Source organism: Microcaecilia unicolor, chromosome 4 (genome assembly GCF_901765095.1).
Source record: "Microcaecilia unicolor chromosome 4, aMicUni1.1, whole genome shotgun sequence".
Classification (NCBI taxonomy): domain Eukaryota; kingdom Metazoa; phylum Chordata; class Amphibia; order Gymnophiona; family Siphonopidae; genus Microcaecilia; species Microcaecilia unicolor.
The window spans coordinates 319,131,032-319,151,436 of NC_044034.1; the positions used below are offsets into that span (position 1 = coordinate 319,131,032).

A 20,405-nucleotide genomic window follows, 5' to 3' on the forward strand; every position below is an offset into this window, starting at 1 on the left:
GTTTGGGAGCGGGAGGGGAGGTAAGCATGGCCTGTGATGGCGCCCTCCTGCCATGCTTACCTCCCGTAATGGAGCCGGCTCACCCCCAAGAACAACTGGCTCGCAAGAGCTGTCAAAATTTAACAAGCGGCTCCAGCACACCACTGCTGTGACGGCTCCTCTACATAAGGTACTGAAGGAAGTCCTTATGTGGAACTGGTCTTTCCCTCTGTCTGGCCCTGTGATCCCGAAGAAAGCTGATTCCCAGTATCGGATCCATGGTGAACCTGGATTGATGAGGTCTCAGTTACCCCACAGTTCCATGGTGATGGACTCCACCCTCAAACACCCTCAGAGGAGCCAAGAGTACTAGAGACTATGCCTCGGCACCCCCAGGCAGAGAAGCTAGGACCTTGGACTCTTTTGGGAGGAAGACGAATCAGGTTGCTATGCTCGCTGCCCGAATCCAGTCTTACCATCTCTTCACGAGCGTCCACTTGCAGAACTCGGTGAGGCAGTTGTCTAGCTTGGTTGATGCCCTCCCTCCGGAGCAGACCGAGCCTTTTCGCCAGGTGGTCAGGCAGCAGAAGGCGTGTCGCAAATTCCTGGCCAGGGGCGCCTATGACTCTTTTGATGTGACATCCGGAATCGCTGCTCAAGGTATAGTGATGCGCAGACTCTCATGGCTGCGTGTCTCTGACCTGGATCATTCGGTCCAGCAGTGAATGGCGGATGTTCCTTGCCGGGGGGAGGGGGGAACAATCTTTTTAGTGAGAAAGTAGAGGATCTTCTTGACCAGATCAAAAAGCATAATGATGCTATGGATTCTCTCTCTTGCTGGGCGACTTCTGCTACAACCTCCTCATCTAGGAGGTTTGGGGGGGGGGGAAGAGGAGTGCTCCCTATTACTATGCTAGGCGTAGGTATACTCTGGCTTCTCGGCAGCCTAGTCAGGCTGAGCCCCAGCACGCTTGTTCTCGTCAACAGCGTGCGCCTAAGTCCCCTGCTGCTCCCCAGCAAAAGCAAGGGATGAGCTTTTGACTGGCTCCAGTTCAGCATAGCCTCTGTAAAAGTGTCCGTACCAGGCAACTTGCCGGTTGGGGGGAGGTTAATGTTTTTTCACCAAAGGTAGCCTCTTATAACTTCCAACCAGTGGGTTCTTCAAATAGTCTGGTTAGGATACATCCTCAATCTGGAATACAAACCTTCAAATTGCCCACCGGGAGCTCATTCTTACAGCTTCCAGCACAAGCAGGTACTTGCAGAGGAACTCTCCGCCCTTCTAAAGGCCCATGCAGTTGAACCCATTCCACCAGGGGAAGAAGGGCTGGGATTTTATTCCAGGTACTTCCTTGTGCAAAAGAAAACAGGGGGGGATGCGTCCCATCCTAGACCTAAGGGCCCTGAACAAATTCCTAGTTTGAGAAAAATTCAGGATGGTTTCCCTGGGCACCCTTCTTCCCATGATTCAGGAGAACGATTGGCTATGCTCTCTGGACTTAAAGGATGCATACACACACATCTCGATACTCCCAGCTCACAGGAAGTATCTTCTATTTCGGCTGGGTACACAGCACTTTCAGTATCGTGTACTGCCCTTTGATCTGGCGTCTGCGCCCAGAGTGTTTACAAAGTGTCTAGCAGTAGTCGCAGCATCGCTATGCAGACTGGGAGTGCATGTGTTTCCCTGTCTCAACGATTGGCTGGTGAAGAGCACCTTTGGAGGAAGGTGCTCTGAAGTCCATGCGAATGACTATTCAGGTGCTAGAGCTGCTGGGGTTTATAATAAATTACTCCAAGTCCCATCTCACTCCTGCCCAAAAATTGGAATTCATTGGAGCACTGCTGGACACGTAGACAGCTCGGGCCTTTCTTCCCGAGACAAGGGCAGACAACCTCTTGTTCCTGATCTCCATAGTTTGAGCGTCTCAGCAGATCACAGCTCGACAGATGTTGAGGCTTCTGGGCCACATGGCCTCTACAGTTCATGTAACCCCCATGGCACATCTACTTATGAGATCATCTCAGTGGACCATAGCTTCCCAGTGGTATCAAACTGCGGGGGATCTGGAGGATGTGATCGAACTGTCCACTGAATTTTGAAATTCTCTTCAGTGGTTGACAATCCGGTCCAATTTGACCGTGGGACGACCATTCCAAATTCCTCAGCCACAAAAAGTGCTGACTGATGCATCCCTCCTAGGGTGGGGAGCTCATGTAGATGGGCTTCACACTGTAGGAGCCTGGTCCTTCCGGGAAACAGGTGTTCAGATCAACCTCCTGGAATTACGAGCGATCTGGAATACTCTAAAGGCTTTCAGAGATCGGCTGTCCAACCAAATCATCTTGAGTCAAACAGACAATCAGGTCACGATGTATTACACCAACAAGCAGGGGGGCACCGGATCTCATCCTCTGTGTCAGGAAGCTGTTCAGATGTGGCTTTGGGCATGCTGTCAGGGCATGTTTGTCAAGGCCACTTATCTGTCAGGTGTAAACAACATTCTGGCCGACAGGCTGAGCAGGGTAATGCAACTTCACGAGTGGTCACTGAACATGGGCGTAGCCCGCAAGATCTTCCGAGCGTGTGGCGCCCCCTCGGGGGATCTTTTTGCCACTCAAATCAATCCTAAGGTCCCTCAGTTCTGTTCCAGGCTTCAAGCCCACGACAGACTAGCATCAGATGCCTTTCTCCTACATTGGGGAACGCACAATCTCCAATTGGCTAGTAGATTGCATTTCCTTCCCAAGCTGGGCTGACTCTAGAGGGCCATGTCACGGCTCATAATGTCAGAGCCATGGCTGCGTCGGTGGCTCACTTGAAGTTGGCCTCCATTGAAGAGATTTGCAAGGCTGCAACGTGTTCTTCAGTCCACATATTCACACCATACTACTGCCTTGAGCAGGATACCTGAAGTGACAGTCGATTTGGGCAGTCGGTGCTGCAGAATCTCTTTGGGGTTTAGAATCCAACTCCACCCACCTAGGCCCGTTTTATTCTGTTCCAGGCTGCACTCTCAGCTAGTTTGTATATAGTTTCAGGTTAATCTACATTATGTCCTCGCTGTTGCAAGGCCCAATTGACCAGTGTTTATGGTTCTGGGTGAGCCTGGATGCTAAGGATACCCCATCTGTGAGAATAATGCAGCCTGCTTGTCCTCGGAGAAAGCGAAGATACCTGTAGCAAATTATATACATTTCAAGATTTGAATACAAATAGAGACTGTAACTAAAGTTAAAAATCTAAAAATTGCATCTTGTGGCAGGAATTGGAGGAGGTCTGTGCGATGATGTTCTTATAAAGCGAAGATACTTACCTGGAGCAGGTATTCTCTGAGGACAGCAGGCTGATTATTCTCACAAACCCGCCTACCTCTCCTTGGAGTTGTTTTGTCTTTTTATGCTTTTGGACTTAACTGAGGAGCGTGGTTGCGCGACGGACGGGAAGGCAGTCCACGCATGTGTGGTTTTGCGCTGTACGTGCGCCAGAAGGCGCTAGCAAAACTTTTTCATTTTGCTATGCATTATGCTGATTCCCGGGCCAACGCAGATCATCAACCCATCTGTAAGAATAATCAGCCTGCTGTTCTCGGAGAGTACCTGCTACAGGTAAGTATCTTCGCTTTGTTTTATAAGAGGATGTTTACTCGTGTATGGGACCATGTAACGTCAAATCTAGCCTAGTATTTGATGGAATAAAACTTCCTCACTTTGGAGAAGGGATAACAATCCAAAAGGAGCAGTCTAATGTTTTACCAGGCAAAAATTCCAGTATTTAAGTCTTGGGAGTGATGTTGCGCTTTAGAAATCTAGCCCACCAACTTTATATAACATAAAATGTGCTCAGAGTCTGTCCGAAGAAAAAAGAAAGAGAAAATTCCTGGAGCGTTTTGCAAATGCTCAAGTTTGCAAAAAGCACCTAATGAGATCAGCCTGTGAGGCTTTTGATACTTTGTCTTGCACCTCCTCGGTAGCTATTGGAGCAAGAAAGCCTGGCTAAGAGCTTCTGGATAACAAGAGGATATCCACAGCAGGCTAGAGCAGGTATGCACAAACTTTGTTTTGACACTGGGTCACATTAGTGGACCATACCTGAACCAGGAGATCTTCAGTCGAGTAGTGGGGCCTGAACCAGGAGATATTCAGGTCGAGTAATGGGGCAAGCACACTTATGGAACTCTGGTTGGAGAGTTGAGGGTTTGTCCCAATATAGAAGAACAAGAAGAAGTGAAGATACAATTATGATATGATCAATGCTAAAAAACATAAAAATATGTTTTTATGTTAACTCTGACTAATACCTCTTGTTGACAAAATAATATATAACATGTCTTACTAAACTTTAAAATAAATAAATAAAGGAAGCTGACAATGAGGGACTTGGGCAGCTGAATTAAGAGGAGTATTTTGAAAAGATTGCAATGCAGAGTACTGCTTTCTCTGGACATGTGATCAGTTTGCAAGAAGTGACTGGATATTATGAAAAGGTTTAGCAGGTAACGTGTTATCCTTAGCTGTAATTTTTCAGCAGTTGTACCATGACACCAGAATGCAGGGCTTGCCAGGAGCTAGCTGTAAAGAAGATAAGTGGGGGATCTAGGAAGAGACATAATGGAGCAGTGGTGAGGGTCTTAGGGTGGCCAGCAGTGTTGGTGGTGGTAAAGGGATGGCTACATTGACAGCAAAATTCAGGAAATGACACTAACTTTTCAACTGCCTTGGCAATGTCATCAGTGCCTGAAGTGCCTTTCAGACGGGAGAGGTTCCGAGGGATTGGAGAACGGCGGATGTGGTCCCTCTTCACAAAAGTGGTGATAGGGAAGAAGCTGGAAACTACAGGCCGGTAAGCCTCACTTCGGTTATTGGAAAAGTAATGGAAGCGATGCTGAAGGAAAGGATAGTGAATTTCCTGGAAGCCAATAAGTTGCAAGATCCAAGACAACATGGTTTTACCAAAGGGAAATCGTGCCAAACGAATCTCATTGAATTCTTTGATTGGGTGACAGGAGAATTGAATCAAGGACGAGCTATAGACGTAATCTACTTAGATTTCAGCAAAGCGTTTGACACGGTTCCCCACAGGAGGCTCTTAAATAAACTGGATGGGCTGAAGATAGGAGCCGAAGTGATGAACTGGATTAGGAACTGGTTGACGGGACAGATGCCAGGGGATGGTGGTTAATGGAATTCGCTCGGAGGAGGGAAAGGTGAGTAGTGGAGTGCCTCAAGGATCGGTGCTGGGGCCGATTCTGTTCAATATATTTGTGAGTGACATTGCCGAAGGGTTAGAAGGTAAAGTTTGCCTATTTGCGGATGATACTAAGATTTGTAACAGAGTGGACACCCGGGAGGGAGTGGAAAACATGAAAAAGGATCTGAGGAAGCTAGAAGAATGGTCTAAGGTTTGGCAATTAAAATTCAGTGCGAAAAAATGCAAAGTGATGCACTTAGGGAATAGAAATCCACAGGAGACGTATGTGTTAGGCGGTGAGAGTCTGATAGGTACGGACAGGGAGAGGGATCTTGGGGTGATAGTATCTGAGGATTTGAAGGCGACGAAACAGTGTGACAAGGTGGTGGCTGTAGCTAGAAGGTTGTTAGGCTGTATAGAGAGAGGTGTGACCAGCAGAAGAAAGGGGGTGTTGACAGTGGCGTTCCTAGGGGGGCTGACACCCGGGGCGGATCGCCAATGCGCCCCGCACCCCGGGTGCAGCACCCCCCTCCCCGGTGCAGTGCAACCCCCCCCCCCCCCCCAGGGTGAAAGGACACCCCCCCACCCCGGCGAAAGAACCCCCCCCCCCCGGGTGCACGCCGCTGGGGGGGGTGCCGTGCGCCAGTCAGCTTCGTTCGTTTCCATGCTCCCTCTGCCCCGGAACAGGTTACTTCCTGTTCCGGGGCAGAGGGAGCATGGAAACGAATGAAGCTGACTGGCGCGCGGCACCCCCCCAGTGGCGTGCACCTGGGGCGGACCGCCCCCCCCCCCCCCCCCCCCCCCCCCTTGGTACGCCACTGGGTGTTGATGCCCCTGTATAAGTCGTTGGTGAGGCCCCACCTGGAGTATTGTGTTCAGTTTTGGAGGCTGTATCTTGGTAAGGATGTAAAAAGAATTGAAGCGGTGCAAAGAAAAGCTGCAAGAATGGTATGGGATTTGCGTTACAAGACGTATGAAGAGAGACTTGCTGACCTAAACATGTATACTCTGGAGGAAAGGAGAAACAGGGGTGATATGATACAGACGTTCAAATATTTGAAAGGTATTAATCCGCAAATGAACCTTTTCCGGAGATGTGAAGGCGGTAGAACGAGAGGACATGAAATGAGATTGAAGGGGGGCAGACTCAAGAAAAATGTCAGGAAGTATTTTTTTCACGGAGAGAGTGGTGGATGCTTGGAATGCCCTCCCGCGGGAGGTGGTGGAAATGAAAATGGTAACGGAATTCAAACATGCGTGGGATAAACATAAAGGAATCCTGTTCAGAAGGAATGGATCCTCAGGAGCTTAGCCGAGATTGGGTGGCAGAGCCGGTGGTGGGAGGCGAGGTTGGTGGTTGGGAGGCGGGGATAGTGCTGGGCAGACTTATACGGTCTGTGCTAGAGTCGGTGGTGGGCGGGTCTGTGCTAGAGTCGGTGGTGGGCGGTGGGACTGGTGGTTGGGAGGCAGGGATAGTGCTGGGCAGACTTATACGGTCTGTACCAGAGCTGGTTGTGGGAGGCAGGGCTGGTGGTTGGGAGGCCGGGATAGTGCTGGGCAGACTTATACGGTCTGTGCCCTGAAGAGGACAGGTACAAATCAAGGTAGGGTATACACAAAAAGTAGCACATATGAATTTACCTTGTTGGACAGACTGGATGGACCGTGCAGGTCTTTTTCTGCCGTCATCTACTATGTTACTATGTAAGTGTCCACCATCAAATGATGCATGAGTCTCAGCATGTCATCAAAGAAGGACATTTCAAGTCTTCAATGATGACATGTCCAGAGTAGTCAGAGAATTATAATGTTGATGGGCTAGAGGTAATGCCCAATAGTGAACAACATTGCTGAACAGCGTGCACCATCAATTGATAGAACAAACTATACTGCTCAATAGTGTGCCTCTTAGTAGTGCACATTATTGAGCGATGGTGTATGCTGTTGACAGCGCTGCTCCCCCTCCCCCCCGTAGAAAAAAATAAAGAAAACAAAACAAAAAAATTTCATAAACCACATAGGAAAATAAGCAAACTGAAAATGTTTGGCCTGCACAAGAACAGAACAGATATCTTAATAAGGGCTGTAGCAAACTACCAAACAAACAAACAAACAAACAAAAAAAGAGTAAAATCCAAAATGGCGGGGGGGGGGGGGGAGGGAGTGGGAATACAGAGCTCTTTTGGGGGGGGGGGTATCCTCAGTTTTATTTGTTTTGATTGATTTGGGTCTCATTTGGATAGGGAAGAAAGTTTATGGAAGGTTCCTTGGTAGCTCTAGGCATTTCTACCACCATCTAACCATGATGAGCTTAGCACCACATTAAGCTGCTGAGTTTATCTGATATATCTTGTGCAGGAGGCGCACAACCATTTTTAGCTATGAATTGCTTATCTTGATCAAGAAGATTCACAATTTTTAAACATAACCTCAGCTAGGGAGTCCCTATTTATATGGCTGATCTTATTCTACTTGTCAAATGAGAAAGTGAAGTGACAACTGTAATGTGGATACTTTGCAGATAGCAGGATCCACAATTCCACCTACTTATTCTATACAGTTAAATTTAGCCATGCAAATGGTTTATGATGCAGGTGGTAGCATGGGAATACAATTATATACTCACAAAAAACTTCTCAATTTTCTGAGCACTGAGAGAGTTAATTCATCATGGTACCATCCAATATGGCTGATTTATCCCACTGTCTGTGAAGAACCTCCATTACAAGAAAGCAATTTCACTTCTTCTGTACACTTCTAAATTGCATTATAAACTGTACAATGAAGTTGTTTAATTGATCTTTTGAACTATATGCTTCTAATTTCTTTTTAATCTTGCTCATTAGAATATTTCTCGCTGCAACTTTTCCAGTGTATACTTATTCTAGGAGTGCAATGTTTCATATGGAAGAACCTTATATTCGGGTAAGCCTTTCTATTGTGTTTTACATATATATAAATTATGTGGTTAAAATATGGCAGTAAAAACAAACCACCCAATATTTAACCGTCCAAGAATGGCTCCTGGCTCGTTAAATGGCACTTATCTGGCAATATTCAGTGGTAAAGAGTTATCTCCCACTGAATATTGCCAGTTAGCGCTTAACGAATATTCTGTTATATCGCGTGATATAACTGGCTATCCATCGATATTCAATGCATCACTGCTAAATTTGGCAGCCATATTAGGCCACTGAAATAGCTGGAATATCTTTGGCCAGTTTAAACAACCAGCTAGCGCTGCAATATTGGCTTGGCCAATTAAATTTAAACCAGCCAAAAAACACCCTGATATTCATTGCTGGTCATCTGAAGCAGCCCAGCATTAAATATCCAGGCTCGGTGCCGACCGCGAGAGGCAGCCTGGCTACCTCCCGCAGTCTGAATATCAGCCCCAAAGTGTTAAGAAGCAGCTGAGACAGATAGTGCCAGGGCAGTCGAGAGACAGACACACAATTTATCTGGATAGCGGTGAGTCTCCGAGGGCAAGCGGGCCTTGGCAGTCTCACGTGTGGGTGACATCATCTGTGGAGCCCAGTGTGGAAACGCTGGCTAGAGTACTTTCCCTTTAAGAGTTTGAGGTAGCGCTCTCACTGCGCATGCGCAGGTGTCTTCCGCGAGTGCGGCACCAACAGACTTTCTTTAACTGGGTTAAAGTGAGATCTCGTCTGTTAGAAGTTCTCTTCAGCACATTCATTTTTTTGCTTATAAGGTGCCTTTTCTCATGGACTTTTTGTCCTGTTTCCTTCATTTTCTTCTTCTTTTGCCAAATTGTCCCTTATACATTTTCTTACAATTTTTCCCCACTTTTAAGTTTTCTTTATTTTTTTTGACTCTGAAGGCCTTCTTAGGCCTGAGCATTGGCCAAGAAGCACTGACATTTTTTCAGGTGAGCTTGCCCCCTTTTTACCTCACCTTTGAGCCATTTGATTTTGCTTCAGCCGTTTTCCCTTCCATGTCATCTAAGGTTCTCAGTGGCTTTATGCACTGTGCTTGGTGCTATAGGACCATCTCTGGGGTTAATGCCCATTCCTGGTGTATCCAGTGTTTGGGGCCAGACCATAACCATCTAAACTGTGTTCTTTGTTTGCATATGCAGAAAAGAACCCGGAAATCCGGAGAGGCTCAAAAAGAGACGATTATTAGAGCCAGGTCCAAATCGTCAATGTCTGCATCGATATCAGCCTTGGAGTCTCCAGCATCAGCCCTTATGGCTGTCAGATCCGTGTCTGATACTGGGAATGGGCCTGCATCAAGTGGGTCTTCACCTGCCTCAGCGCTGGCCACTCTGCAAGGCCCTCTCGACCGGTCAGCATCAGACCTAACACCGAGGAGGTATGTGGTTACGACATCATCATTATTGGCATTGAGGGATGTCAATGCTCAGCATCGGGGAAAAGCTAAGAAGCACAAGCATTGATCTCTCTCGATGCAAGGTGCTGGGAGCTCTGAGGTATTGAAGACTTCGGTACCTGAGAAACTGCGCCGAAAGGAGCACTTGCCCTCTATTGACCATCTTTTGTTTTTTTTGTTGCCAAAACGAATTGTTCAGGTTGTTAATCGGCTGTGCTACTTTTGGCAGCTGGCTTAATTTTACCTTCACAGCCCAACAGAGTGGGGAGTTGTTTGATGGTGTTGTGTTTATATCTGTCTTTAAACAGTACAAGGGATTTACAAGTCCAGCTGAAGTTGAGACTCCTGAGGCAGGTGCACTGTGCGCCAAAACCCAGGACTGCATCGAGTCGTGATATCATCAAACCCTATGGACTGTGTAGCATCTCCCAATCTGTAAGATGACCTTTTTTATTTATTTATTTTTATTTTTGTTACATTTGTACCTCGCGCTTTCCCACTCATGGCAGGCTCAATGCGGCTTACATATTATATACAGGTACTTATTTGTACCTGGGGCAATGGAGGGTTAAGTGACTTGCCCAGAGTCACAAGGAGCTGCCTGTGCCTGAAGTGGGAATCGAACTCAGTTCCCGAGGACCAGAGTCCACCACCCTATCCACTAGGCCACTCCTCCACTCCTTTTGGGGGAAAAGGTGGAAGAGGTCGCTAACTTGATCATAAAACATACTGATACAACTGACACCCTTGCCTGGTAGACACCTTCTACACCCTCCTCCTCTAGGAGCCCTTCAGGCAAATCAAAGCGAGGACACTACTTCTCTTAGAGATGTAAATACACTCTGCGCCCTGCTCAATCGTTAAACCCCAGCATGCTCGTTGTCATCAACAGTGTTCAGAAAGCTCAACCGGCTTCCCAATCAAAACAGGGTAAGAATTTTAGACTGACTCCAGGAGATCACAACTGCCATCAAAGTGACTGTTCCAGATGAACTTCTGGTTGGGGGGAGGTTGAATTTTTTTTTTTTTTTTTGCAAGAAAGGTGGCCCCTTGTAACTTCCAATCGGTGGGTTCTTCAGATAGTCCATGTCAGTTACGTTCTGCATTGGTGAAAGAGACCACCAAATTGCCCACTGAAAACATCCTACCTCAGCTGTCTCCACAAGGCAGTACTTGTAAAGGAACTCTCCATCCTTGCCAAGGCCCATGCAGTCAAACCTGTTCCTCCAGGGGAAGAAGGGAAGGGATTCTATTTCAGGTACTTCCTTCTGCCAAAGAAAATTGGGGGATGCATCCCATCCTGGACCTAAGGGCCCTGAACAAATATCTGGTAAAAAAAAAAGTTCAGGATGTTTTTTTCTGGGCACTCTTCTCCCCATGATTCAGGAACAAGATTAGCTATGAAGGATGCCTATACTCATATCTCGATACTTCCAAGTCACAGGAAGTATTTTTGATTTTAGGTGACGACACATTACTTTCAGTACCATGTTCTACCATTTGGCCTTGTGTCAACTCCTAGGGTATTTACATTGGGGCCGATATTCAGACTGTGGGAGGGAACCCTGCTTACTCCTGCGGTCGGTGGTCAGCCTGGATATTCAATACCGGGCCGTTTCCAGTGACCAGCATTGAACCGGTTAATTTTAAACCGGCTAAACATACCAGCTATTTAAGTGACCTGATTTGGCCGCTTACAATAGCCCGATATGGATTGCATATACAAGGATAGCCGGCTATATCGCACAATATAGCCAGTTTTTCCTAGGTGCTAACCAGGAATATTCAGTGGTGGGTAACCGATTATTCCCATTGAATATTGCTGGATAAATGGCTGGTTAAATGGTTTTGAATATGTGGGAGAAAGTGTCTAGTGGTAGTCAATATGTAGCTATGTAGACTGAAAGTGTGTATTTGCCTATTTGGACGATTGATTGGTAAAGAGCACATCAAAGGAAGGTACTCAGGAGTCCATGCGGAGAGCTATTTGGTTGCTACTAGGGTTCGTTATCAGGTACCCCATGTCCCATCTACCATCAGTTCAGCAATCGGAATTCATAGGAGCCCTGCTAGACATGCCTTTCCTCGGCCATGGGCAGATACTCTTGTTGCCATTGCTATGCAAGTTTGCAGCTTTCAGCAGGTCATGGCTCGGCAGATGTTGAGATTGTTGGGCCACATGGCCTCCAGTGTGCATGTCACCCTCATATGAAATCTGCCTAGTGAACCCTAGCTTCCCAGTTGTCTCAGACTGTCTCAGTTCCTCCTCTAGTGGACAATTCTGTCTAATTTGATATTAGGACTGCCATTCTAAATTCTTCCACCCCAGATGGTGTTGATGACAGATACATCCAACCTAGGGTTGGGATCTTATTTACATGGGCTTCACTCTCAAGGTCCATGGTCAGCCCAGGAAACTGAGTTGTAGGTCAACATCCAGGAGCTCCGGGCAATTTGGAACACTCTAAATGCTTTCAGAGATCGGCTGCCCAACCAAATTGTAGTCATTCAAACAGACATTCAGGTTATAATGTATTATGTCAACAAGCAGGGGGCTATGGGCTCGGGTAGGAGGCTGTAAGGATGAGGAACTGGGCTTCCCAACACAGTATAGTTTTCAGAGCCACGTCGTCCTCACCCAGCTGATGAGAGCGCCATTTGAACCTCTAGACTCTTGCTTTCTGAAGTACTTGACCTGGAAGGTCTTGTTTTTGATGGCAGTTACTTTAGTTTGCTGGTTCGATGAACTTCAGGCCTTAGTAGCAGGACCACCTTACAAAAACTTTCATCATAACAGAGTAGTTCTCTGCACCCACCCTAAGTTCCTTCCAAAGGTGATGTCAGAATTCCATCTTAATCAGTCAGTCGTTCTGTGAACATTCTTCCCAAAACAGCATGCCCATTGTGGCAAAAGCGCACTTACACACCTTGGACTGCAAATGAGCCTTGGCCTTTTACCTGGAGCAGACTAGGCCCTATAGGCAGTCCACTCATCTTTGTTTCTTTTGATTCCAATAGGATGGGGGTGGCCATCGGTAAACACACTCTTTCGAATTGGCTGGCAGACTGGATCTCTTTCACTTATGCCCAGGCTGGGCTGACTCTGGAGGAATATCAGAGTTGTGGCTGCGTCAGTTGCCCACTTGAGGTCAGCCTTTATTCAAGAGATTTGCAAGGCTGCAACATGGCCTTCAGCCCACACATTCACATCCCACTACTGCCTTGAGCAGGATACCTGATGCAATAGCCAGTTTGGTCAGACAGTCTTGCAGAATTTGTTTTGAGTCTAGAATTCAACTCCACCCTCTTAGACCCATTTATTCTGTTCCAGGCTGCATCCTCATAACCAATGTGTATATAGTTTTAGGTTAATTGACTTTATAGGCCTTGCTGTTATGAGCCCCTATTGTCCTTATGTTGTTTTCGGTGAGCCTGGCAGCTAGAAGTTCCCACATGCGAGACTGATATGACCTGTTTGTCCTTGGAGAAAGCAAAGTTACTTACCTGTAGCTGGTGTTCTTCGAGGACAAACAGGCCATAATTCTCACAATTGGGTAACGTGATCCCACATTTCCTGGTCCAGAGCTTCTAACAAGCTTTAACAGAGCTTTTGTGGAGCGTGAGACACGCTCCACTGCGCATGTGCTAGTGCCTTCTCACCCACTGCGAGAGTGCGGTTCACATTATTTTTATATTGTGATGGGGAGTAGCTGCGTTTTGTGGCTGCTCTTCACAGTCTGGTTTGTCATGTTTTTTTTTTCGCTGTTTTTGGTATGCCCAAGTTCAGGTTTTCTTTTTCCTTCTTCCCTTACAGTTTTTAGTTCTTTTCCCCAGATTTAAGTTTCTTTTGTTTTCCATGTCATAAGGCCTTGCCCCTTTTTCTGGCACAATCGCATCATTTGATTTGACTTTCAAGGTTTTTCCATCCCTATCCACTCAAGTTCCAAGGTGCAAGCAGACCATCTCTGGCAAGGACACACATTCTTGGTGTCTCCAATGTTTAGGGCACGACCATAGCCCTGCTGTGTCCTCTGTCTTTGAATGATGAAGTGGACTCAGGTTGCTAGAGAGGTTCAACACGAGGATTTTTGGAGCCAGGTCCAATTCCTCGGCATTGAGGTCTGCGTTGACGTTGAGTACTGCACTGGTATCGGGAGTGTCAGCATGTATGGCTACTGCTAGACCTGTTGACACTGGGGAGCATTGGTGCATCGAGTGAGTCTCCACATGTATCGACATTAACTACTGTACAGGGTCTCCAGGACCATCCAGCATTGGACCCGACCCCAAAGCAACATGAGCATTCAATGTTTTTCTCATTGCACAGAGGAGCCTCGATGTCTAGCTTCAGGCGAAGGCCAAGAAGCATCGGCATAGATTGTCCTCCGGGATGTCAAAGGATTCGGTACCTGAGAAGTGTCGACGCCAGGAGGACCACTCCCTCTCTATACAGGAGGTGCTGATGCATCGGTCTCCCAGCAGCCAGGATCCAGCTCCCATTGGCCCCGCAAGTTCTGCAGCATGTCTTTGAGCCAGCTCCCCAGCCTTTCCCGGTGTCGGCCTTCGATGAGCATATTCGGGCCTGGTTCCATGAGCTACAGCCACCTGGAGGGTCTGTCCCCAGCACAGCTCAGGTCTGTCTGGACCTGCTGCTTGTGTTCTACACTAGCACCCTTCTGTGGTCCACAACCACATCTGGGTGAGTCTCCCATTTCCAATTATCCCCAATGATTTCTAGGTTACTGGAGGCCACACTCCCAGGGGTCTCACAGTTCCCAGAAAGCACCCATAGACCCAAACCACAAACCACCAGGGTTCTTAGTCCAGACAAGCAGAGCGAACAAGCAATTACGTTTATTTTCATAAAATATTGAACAGTGAACTATAAAACAGATGGGGGGAAACAGCACACAATAACAGGTAACTGAAATTGGATTAATTATAAACTATCTAAACATTTTATCACTAACTGAATAGTGCCTGGAAAATGCAGGAAATATAGCTGCTCACCATTTACAGAATATAACTGATCACAGGGTTTAGCAGACAAGTCTTTCTCCCTCTATGTCTATATTGGAGAAACAAACCAGATGCTAAAGAAGAGAATTAATTGACATAGACATCATATGAAAAATGCCAGTGCCAACCAGGATGTCACCTCTGTAGGACAGCACTTTACAAAACTAGAACAGTGTATCAATGATTTTATGGTGAGAATACTAAAAGGAAATTTTAAGACAATCCAGAAATGTAAGACCTTTGAAGTCAGAATGATAAAATATTTTGACACCCACCAGACAGGACTTAACAAAGATCTGGGTTTTCTATTCCATTATATACCATAAAATTCTACTGATTTGTCACCCTCTTATCAGCATGCATCTTTCCCTGGCTTTCATCCACCCAACTATCCCCTGTTTCTCACCTAACCTACCCCACCCTCTTCCTGTGAGACTATCATTGGAATGCTTTGATGTTTCACTTATATATACTGTTATTTATCAACATTTGCTTATTTCTGATCTGATGAAGAAGGGTTACCTTCGAAAGCTAATCCAAAAATGTATTTAGTCCAATAAAAAAGGTATTATCTTATTTTCTTTTCTATGTTTTATTCCCTCTACTTCCAAACTGAGACTGACTAATTATCTAACAGGCGGGAAAAAGAAAAAAGTGTCACTTCTGGTACAGCTTAAAAAAAAATTGCCATCTGCTGGCCAACCAGGCAAAACACATATCAGCAAAACAATACAGTTCATAGGCACAGAAACCCACAGAATCCCCCTCCCCCCACCGGACTGCAGCCTTTTCAGTCCACTGGCCAGGTCTCGACAGTCCAGTGTCAGGGCATTTCTGGCTCTTCCTTTCTGGAGAGTCCATCAGCATTTCCATGTTCACTGCCCTTTCAGTGCTGTATGATGAGATATGATTTGTGAATAAAGTTTTTTCCTCACTCGCTGAATGTAAAAGTTTTCACTCTGGAATGAGTTTTCTGGTGTGCATCAAGATGTACTTTATGACAAAAATTTTACCACACTCAGTACATGCTAATAGTTTTAATCCTGCATGTTCTATTTTGTGAATAGTGAGGAGTATTATTCTGCCAGAAGTGTTTACCACACTCAGCACATGTGAATGGTTTCATTCCTGTGTGGATTTTCTGGTGCTTTGTTAGCTGTGATTTATGAGTAAAGCCTTTTCTACATTGTGCATGTAAATGGTTTCATCCCTGAATGGATTCTATGCTGCATTGACAATTTCCTTTTTGATGGATGCTGCTCTCAAAGACAGAACAAGGATGTGGTCTCTCATCTTTCTGAATTTTCTGATATTTTGGTAGTTTTCCCTTCTGACACAAGAATTTTTCCAATTTAGATGAAAGTGATTTTAGACTTATATGTGATTTTCTGGGATCTCGCGAGATGTGGTGAAGCGAGCGGTCGCAAGTTCGCTGCTCCCCCTGCCCTCTCCCTGGTACAGCCGGATTACACCTAGCAAAACGCCTGCCGAACGGTGGAAACACGATAACCAGGCACTGGTATATGGAAAGATACCTGACGAGAAGTGCGGAGGCTATGCCCGGGAAAACAACGAAGATGGAGCCAGAAAAGCAACGGAGCGGGCAGGAGAACAAAATGGCGGCGAGCCCGGAACCCGCTGAAAAACTGCTTACAGCGCCCCAAATAGCACAACTCACGGAGGCGGTTAAATCGGCCCTCGAACTGCAGTTCACGTCACTCTCCGGACAAATAGCCAACTTTGAGCACAGAACGGAGGAACTAGAAAAACGGGTGTCCGCAATAGAAGATGGCGAGGAGGGCAGAAAGGAGGCTATGGCGCAGCTACAGAGGCAAGTGGCAGACCAGGCCCAACACATAGATGACCTGGAAAATAGGTCTAGGTGGTCAAACTTACGGCTTGTGGGCATACCAGAGACGGTGCCGGATTCACTGCTGGGCTCGTTGCTGGAGAAATGGCTCCAGACGGAATTCGCTTTGACTGACAGCTCTGGAAAGCTATGCTTGGAGCGAGCACACCGCATAGGCAGACGGGTGCGTCCAGGAGAACGACCCAGAGTAGTGATAATTAAAGTACACAATTACGTGCACAAGACGGAAATCCTCAATGGAGCAAGGCAGAAATGGCAGAACTTAAAATACGATGAGATGCCAGCCAAAATATTCCAGGACTATTCTGCAGCCCTGCAGACACGGCGGAAGGCTTTTGGGCCAATCTGCAAAAGGCTTTCGGAAGTTGGGATACGCTTCATGCTGGTGTACCCTGCACAGCTCAAAATCCACCAAAATGGAGCTTGGACCTCATTTAATACCCCAGACGCGGCAAATAAATTTCTAGAAGACCAGTTTAAAATGGATACAAAAGACTGAGTGTCTGGGGGAGCGGCACGAGATCGGACTTGGTGGAGGGAGATCCATGATGTGGTGAAGTATAAAAGGGGAAGCCGCTGGAGGGAAAACAAACCCTGAGTAATATGTGTATAGGTTGAACATAAGTGTTGCATGGTAGTTCATGTTTTGTCTGGTTGTTACTCTGATAGAGAATTGTTAGGTAAGAAATATCACACAAAGGTTCACATGCAGGCTGATGCTGGGGGGAGGGCCAGGGACAGCACAACGAGATCCAGTTAGAACTCTTCGCAGGAGAAGAGTTTGGGATACAGGAATGGGGGGCAGGAGAAGGGGTCAATGATCTGGGAGGGATTTTGGGGGAGATGGGAAAGGGAGAGGTAGGGAAGAGAACATGGAAGGAACGGAAAGGTTAACCCAAGAAGCTGGGAGGGTGAAGGGGGGGGGGGGGGGGAATGGGGTCACTCCACTCCAAGAAGCTACAATTGAGGACAAGGAAAAGCTGGCTAGATTGTATTTTACCCGCTAGTGAGGAGAGGCCTTGGAGGGAGGCTGGGCCTCCGGGGCCAGAGATATCAGGAATATACAGACTCAAATGGGTAAACTAACATACCACGCCACAGGTTAAAAAAACAAGATTCATAACATGGAATGTGGGTGGGATAACCTCACCAGTGAAGAGGACCAAAATCCTCACAGCCTTGAGGCGTCATGATGTGGATATCGCATGTTTACAGGAGACTAGATTAACTGAGCAAGAGCATGCAAAATTAAAGAGATCCTGGGTGGGTGAAGTTTATTCAGCCTCAGCAGAAGGTAGGAAAAGGGGAGTTGCATTACTAATAAGAAAAGGATTAGCAGCAAAAGCAGAACTCCTTGCTAGAGACCCGCAGGGCTGTTATATATGCATGAAACTATGGCTACATAATCAAGAATATATGGTCCTGGGCTTATATGGACCAAATACATATGACCCACAGTTCTATCAGCAAATAATTAGGCTATGCTCCAAGACACCAAACAGGACACTAGTGCTCATGGGAGATTTCAATTTAGTAGTAGACCCCCGAGTGGGATTGCTCGCACCCAAGGGAAGCAAGACAAGGGGGACCAAAGGCACGGGCGCTAGGCACATTTATGCGGGCACTGGGGGTGGTGGATGTCTGGCGAGCATTGCACCCAGAAGAGAAAGATTTCACACACCTGTCGAGAGACCATGGCACGTACTCGAGAATTGATCACATACTAGTGGCCACAAGCCTATTTCCAGGGGTCTTACAAGCCGAGATTGGCCCCGAGGAGGTGTCCGACCATGCTATGGTATGGGTAGATAAGGCACCACCGTATTATCAAGGGGGAGCGGGATGGCGTTTCCCGGGGTATATGTTTACTAACCAGGAGTTCCGAGAATATCTAAATCATAAGTGGGAAGAATACGTCAAATTTAATGAAGAACATAAAGAGAACCCAGTGCTATTTTGGATGGCAGCCAAAGCTGTGATGAGAGGTGGGTTATAGCCTTTGTCCAGAAACAGAAAAGAAAGAACGCTAAAGCAATACTTAACCTAGAACTCAAGCTAGTAAAAGCGAAACGAACCCACATTTGCCTACAGACGGCAGCTACACGAGAGCATATGAGGGCCATCCAGATTACATTAAATTCCCACATACACGAGAAAACGACTAGATCCCGATTTTACCAGAAATATAAGTTACAAAGGTATGGGAACAAAACGGGTCCCCTGCTGGGTTGATTGATGCACACATGGAAAACTAACCGAGTCATAACAACTATGCAAGGGAAACAAGGGAAGGTAGAAACCAGCTGTGAGGAAATTACAAAAATCATAGTACAACACTTTACTACTCTCTACACAAAACACCCCACGCCAACTGATAGAGAACGTAATGAATACTTGAATACTTTGCAGTTACCCAAATTGCTCCCCAGTGAACTAGACCTGCTAAACGTGCCCATTCAAGGAAAAGAAATCCAAGCAGTGATTAAAGGCCTCCCACTGCACTCGGCCCTGGGACCGGATGGATTCTCCGGGGAGTACTATAAACTCCTTCCGGAGTCGGTGGTTGGGGCACTACAGGATTACTATAGTCAAGTTATCAGTCAGGGTGAACTACCACATGGAGAGACCATAGCTTTAATATCGCTGATCCCAAAACCGGGGAGGCCGGGTGACCGCGCAGATTCCTATAGACCCATCTCCCTAATAAACGTGGACCAAAAAATCCTAGCCAAAGTGTTAGCAAACCGGTTGGCCCCGGTGATGCCTAGAATTATTGGTGAGGATCAGGTAGGCTTTGTCCGCCAAAGACAAGCGGGGGGGGGGGGGGGGGGGGGACGACATTAGGAAACTACTTCTGGCCATGGCGCATTGCAACATGACAAACACCTCTGCACTGATACAAAGCCTTGATGCCGAAAAGGCTTTTGACAAAGTAGACTGGGAGTTTATGTTCGGAGTGCTGGAGCATATGGGGATACAAGGCTGGTTCGGGGAAGCAATTAGATCCCTGTACAAAGAAGTGCGCGCGTCGATGATAGTAAACGGGATCCGCAGCGCAGAATTCACTATTCACCGGGGCACGCGACAAGGATGTCCTCTTTCACCCTTACTGTTTATACTGTCCCTAGAACCCCTGTTAAGAGGTTTGAAATGGGAGGATCGGGTGCAGGGAGTGGCTATGGGAGACCACATAGTAAAGGTGTTGGCCTTTGCCGATGATCTATTAATCTTACTTCAAGACCCAGACAGTTCAGTACCAGTGCTGCTGCAAGATATTGCAAGATATGGGGGGCACTCAGGATTCACGCTGAATTTACAAAAATCTACAGGGCTGGCAGTGTTACGGGACGACAAAGACAGGTGGAAGGACAGCTTAAATATAGTCTGGGAAACGGAGAAGTTCAAATATTTAGGAGTAACAATCACAAATGACCTTACACAGTTGTACATGAGCAATGTGTCCAATATATTGGGGGCCACTAAGGCAAAATTGCAGATGTGGCAGGGGTACCCGCTCTCACTCCTGGGCAGAATAGCCGTGGTCAATATGATGATTATACCTAAATGGCTTTATTTGTTTCAGGTGCTGCCACTGTTTCTGACCCGTAAAGATGAAACGCAGATAAATAAAGCTCTACAGAGATTTCTGTGTAATGGAAAACGGGCTCGGATACCGCTGGCAATACTACAGACGCCCAGAGAATATGGCGGCTTGGGTCTTCTAAGTATTAGGCATATCACAGTAGCTAGTGGTATGCGACATATTAACGACTGGTATAGAGAGACATCTGATTTCTCAGCCACAACGTTGGAACGCCACATGATACAGGATTTGCACCTGGGCTATGTAGTACATACACCAAAGGCAGCAATTGCACAGGAATTGAAAGACACTGGAATTTATAGTTCTGCCCAAGCAGTATGGAAATGGATATGTCGCATCTACCACTTCACGCCCAAAGTGACGCCATACCTGCCAGTGCTGGGTAACCC

General features: G+C 46.7%; 1 protein-coding gene across 1 annotated transcript in view; it reads left to right on the forward strand.

Moving 5' to 3' along the window:
• The window catches only part of LOC115469724 (disintegrin and metalloproteinase domain-containing protein 9-like), a 581,856-nt gene that overhangs the window by 87,961 nt on the left and 473,490 nt on the right, over positions 1-20,405 (forward strand). Inside the window, 1 exon segment of the mRNA XM_030202512.1 lies at positions 8,017-8,095. Within this exon segment, the coding sequence (XP_030058372.1) occupies positions 8,017-8,095 (79 nt within the window).